This window comes from Anarrhichthys ocellatus, unplaced genomic scaffold, assembly GCF_004355925.1.
Source record: "Anarrhichthys ocellatus isolate YVR2014 unplaced genomic scaffold, GSC_Weel_1.0 scaffold27, whole genome shotgun sequence".
Lineage (NCBI taxonomy): Eukaryota > Metazoa > Chordata > Actinopteri > Perciformes > Anarhichadidae > Anarrhichthys > Anarrhichthys ocellatus.
In genome coordinates this window covers 4,998,333-5,003,060 of record NW_022280057.1, presented here as the reverse complement: position 1 = coordinate 5,003,060, position 4,728 = coordinate 4,998,333, and the positions used below count along the sequence as shown (strand labels likewise).

Genomic DNA, 4,728 nt, shown 5'->3' with positions numbered 1-4,728 from the left:
TGTGTGTGTGTGTGTGTGTGTGTGTGTGTGTGTGTGTGTGTGTGTGTGTGTGTGTGTGTGTGTGTGTGTGTGTGTGTGTGTGTGTGTGCGCGCGCGACTCATGCTCCATCTCTCCTTTCAGGTTCGGGTGGTCCTGCTGAACTGGTGTGCCTGGTTTCTCCGTATGAAACAACCTGCCCATGAGCGCAAGCGGTCTGGTTACAAGTACAGTCACAACTCCCAGCACCACACCAGCACCGGCTCTATAGAGATGGCCACTGTTCCAAGCCTCAGTATGCCCCTCTCACAGACATCCTGCCCACCTTGCCCCACAGGCAGCTCCAACGGCTCCATGAGCCTCTACTTTGGCAATTACCACCCCATAGAAGGCCCACACTGCCCGCCTTCTAGCGACTCCGGGGTAGCGCTAGGGGGGCGTGCCCATGGTTCCCCAAGTGATGAGGCTGAGCCATCTGGAGGAGTTGGCAGTGGTGTCGGAGGCCTGGTGATGGGAGTTGGACCCGGGTTGGGAGTCGGCATCCCCCCACCAGAGATCCAGCGCATCTTGGAGGAGGTGTCGTACATAGCCCAGCGGTTCCGGGACCAGGACAGGGTTGAGGTCATCTGCAGCGAGTGGAAGTTTGCAGCGGCGGTGGTGGACCGGCTGTGCCTGGTGGCATTCTCTCTCTTCTCCATAATTTGCACCTTCACCATCCTCATGGCAGCACCCAACTTCATAGAGGCTGTTTCCAAGGACTTTACATAGCTGGTTGCAGCAGCAGGATAGAGGGGAGGAAGATGGGAAGAAGAGATTGAGAGAGAGAGAGAATGTGCATAGGGGGAAGGAAACAATGAAGGGTGTAGTATGTGGTCCTCTGCCTACAGTCTGGGTACCCAAGCTGGGCCACGCAGTGTTTTCTAGAAACTCAAGAAAGTGTGTGGAGCCTTGCAACTCTGCCAAGCTGCTGAATCAAGTAGTCAATTGAACCATTATGTTACATTAGAACATTCTAAATTAAGAATAGAAACAGACATTCATTGTTCCACTCTTTCTTGATTTCGGAGACAAATTGTTGATATCTAGAAGAGGAAAATAGGTTGGATATGCAGACTAAACAGCAACCCTGTGGAGACTATAGGCAAAAGGTTGGGGATCACTGGGGCATTAGAGAGGGCGATGCATAGATTTTCTTTTTTACATTGAGTAAGATATCAATAAGGGAAAGAAAATGTGGCAGCTAATTGTCTTTTCCCTGACATCAGTGTTAATATCATTGTTTTATCTGCACTATTAATTTAAAAAACTGCTTATTTTACTGAACGACTCATACAGCACCACAGTCCACCTCATTGTCTCTTTTTGAGTTTATTTTAATCACCTCAACTATCTTTGTCCTGTGTGTACAAATCCACTCACACACACACATGTAAACAATATCCCCTCAGTCTGAGTTCATAATGTTAAGGTTAGTCATTAAAATGAAATGTTTCACTGTGAATTTTAGTGTTTTTGCGTTCAATTTGATCAACAGAGCATTGGATACACTCAATAGAGGGATTTTCTTTCTTTATCACAGTAGGAATGCTTATTTAGGATCACTTATCACTCCGTCTTGCCTGTTTTATTTTAGCCAATAGAATCTTTTACTTTATGAGAACAGTTTGTAACAGTGTAATAATGACACGTCCATTATGTTGTATCAAAAAGCTGGTAAAGACTGGTATGTACTGGTGTTGACTAACAAAGTACACAGGTTTCTTTCTAAATTATAATCAAATACTGTATGTATGATACGCAGTACATCTTTTAACCATGTGGTCTGACACTACATGTACAAGTCCTCGATCTAACTGTACGAAACAGATCAAGTAAAAGTTGTCTAACTGCTTTAAATCCATATCCATGTACCTTGTTGGACTTCACTGTACATGTGTGATCACAGAAGATGAAGAGTGATGTGACTTTTGAATCTCTGACACCAGAGACAATGGCCATGAGGTCCGACGGCAGGAAGAAAACCTCACAACCCCATCCGCCACCATATCGCTGGAGAATATACTGTAGATTTATAAAAGGCTGTTTAGTGTGAGTAAGTTCTGTCCATGTTTTGTAGAGGGAACCGAGTGACTGATTCACACAACAAAGTTGTTAACGTGTTTAGTGCCACCTCCACCTCCCAGCCTCCTCTTTGCCGTAGCCACAGCCATTGGTCTCTTTAGCTCTTTCTCTGTTATTCCAAGTGTGAGTCTCTTTCTATGTGATTAAAGTCTATTCATTCTCTGTATAACAGACTCTGGATAGATCTGTGGGGACAGAATGTGGAGGGACAGAAAGTAGACTCAGCAAAATCCATCCACGTGTTTTGAATTCAATCAGAGAGCATGCTGTTTTACTGCAAGCTGCCAAATTGCAAGAAAACAGATCGGCCAGGTGTCTGAAGTGCAAAATGAATCAGGATAATGCAAAAGATAATGAGACAATTAACTGGCTGTGAAACAGTTAAATTAATGGCATGAGAATGCCATATTTAAAGATGAGCACATCAACCAACACTGTCACCATCAGTGTCATCACTGATTATTAGGAAGACTAATGAGACACCAGAGTGTCTGGTATTTGTGTCACAGCGGGCTGTAAGTCTCCAGCTTTTATAACTGATACATTCATCATGTTAATATGATGGGATGGCAACCCTTTTGGACAGGTCAAACTATTAAAGAACCTTGTCAGGACAAGACAAATATAATGTAAAATATCTGGTTTTCTAAGATAATAGTATAAAAATGTTATTTTGTCTAAGGAAGGAGGCTAAATTATTGATTGGGAGAGGGAATCAAATGGTTATCTGAGCTGAAATATGTCCCCAAAAAACATCCAAGATGAACAATGTGGGTCATGTTTTCCTTCTGTGGTCTAGGAGATATGCTCTGATTTCTTTTTTTGTGTGTGGCCAACAAAGGCTGCATCTCAACTGTCAGTTGTTTGATGTTTTGTGGATGAACTCCAATAAATAAGGCAGAACCCCCATTTCAGGAAGGTGCATTTATTCCTTTCAAGTAATAGTCAACTTCATTGTCTTTCCTGCCTGTCTGTATAGGATCGTAATGATTAAGTAGTATTAAAACAAACAAGGGTTTAAAATTACTAGGATAAAAACCAAATGCTAACATTTTATCAGCAATGTATGGAACAAATATTGTGCAAATAGAGATGAAAAAGGTGTGCAGGTAGCATGCCGTCTACAGGATGATTCATTAGCAGTTATTTTTTTTAAGGAGGTATAAAGTTTTATTTTAGTCTGCAAAACAAGTCTGCAGACGCAAGGACTACCACAAGTAATTTGAAGGAAGAGAGGAATCTATCTTTTAAACGAAAATGGCTTTGTCATTGTGCACCACATTCATCTTCTGAGCTCGATCATTTACAAACTTACAAACAAATGGAAAAATTTAACTTAATTCAGTGTGTGCTTGCTCAAGGTTCGTCCAACAAAAACTTCTGCAAATACCTGAAATACAATGAGACTGAGCAAGGAAGGCAGTTTTATTTGAGGAATGTATTCATCTTGGAAATTACAATTTCTTTTACATTTTAGTTTAGCTACCATCACAGTACAGTCAGTGCTCCTCTGTGTGTGTTTGTATGTGAAATAACAGGGACACTAAAGTGCTGAGTTATGCCTCCTGCACAGTGTCAGTATTTTAATCATTTATCAAAGGAGCATGGGAATAAAAATGAGTGAAACAGTCCATGAAGGACACAGATGAAAATGCAGGAGCTCGTGGGCTGAGGGATACGCAGCACTTTCAACAAACTTTCTAAACAGATTCAGAAGAAAAGACCCATATATCCATAAAATATCAAACTGTATGATCAGACATCAGTTAATAGTTACACCAGTTGTGATTAAATAGATCACTATAGATGACCAGATTCTTTAGTATTGCAACAGTATCTTAACACTATTACACCATTAAACTAGTAAGCCACTTTGCATTTTAAAGATCTGCAATGTCTGGCCCTCCTCTACAGTTTTAGAGGTGAGATACTGTCAAGTCAATTGTGTGGAGGATGATAAGTCAAAGAGGAGAGGAATAAACAGGTAAAACATTTTAGGTAGTCGACCGGCAAATAGCAAAGAACCAAAACCCGCTGGGAGCTGGGAACACCGACACCACGCTAATGGAGACCCAGGCCGTATTGCTGGGCGCGTGGGAGGAAAGGTCGGCATAGGAGAACCAGGACCAGGACTGAGGGGAAAACTGTCAGACCCTGCTGCAGTAAAATGACCAAAATCAAAACAAAATGAAAGCTAATTGTAGTAGCTTTAAATGAAAAGGGAGAGAGGGAGAGATTGGATTTAAGAGCAGCAACCAGTCAGTAGGCTACAAATAAAGAATATTACAGAACTGAGGATAAACAGAGAATCCCAGCTGCAAGGCTATTATAGGTTACGGCATGAATTGGCAAATTCATCATAAAGAGTGACCTCTGGCAGTCCATTTGTTCATGTATTTGTGTGTGTGTGTGGGTGTGTACCTCATGCCAGATGGCTCTCAAGGCATTTTGGCTGAGAGACAAGCAGTGTCTTTGTACACTGTGTTAAAGGTTAATCCCCCTCTCTCTGTCTTCTTCTGCTTAACTTAGCTACACCCTTGAGGTTTTGGAGTGTGTGTGTGTGTGTGTGTGTGTGTGTGTGCGTGTGTGTGTGTGTGTGTGTGTGTGTGTGTGTGTGTGTGTGTGTGTGT

At 42.2% G+C, this 4,728-nt stretch overlaps 1 protein-coding gene across 1 annotated transcript in view; it reads left to right on the top strand.

Annotated features, from left to right (window-relative positions):
• LOC116391838 (neuronal acetylcholine receptor subunit alpha-7-like) overlaps positions 1-1,863 on the top strand; it is a 29,346-nt gene extending 27,483 nt beyond the window's left edge. The window contains exon 10 of the mRNA XM_031862793.1: positions 122-1,863. Within this exon, the coding sequence (XP_031718653.1) occupies positions 122-745 (624 nt within the window). The 3' untranslated portion in view covers positions 746-1,863. The remainder of the gene's footprint in view (positions 1-121) is intronic.
• The last annotated feature ends 2,865 nt before the right edge of the window (positions 1,864-4,728 follow it).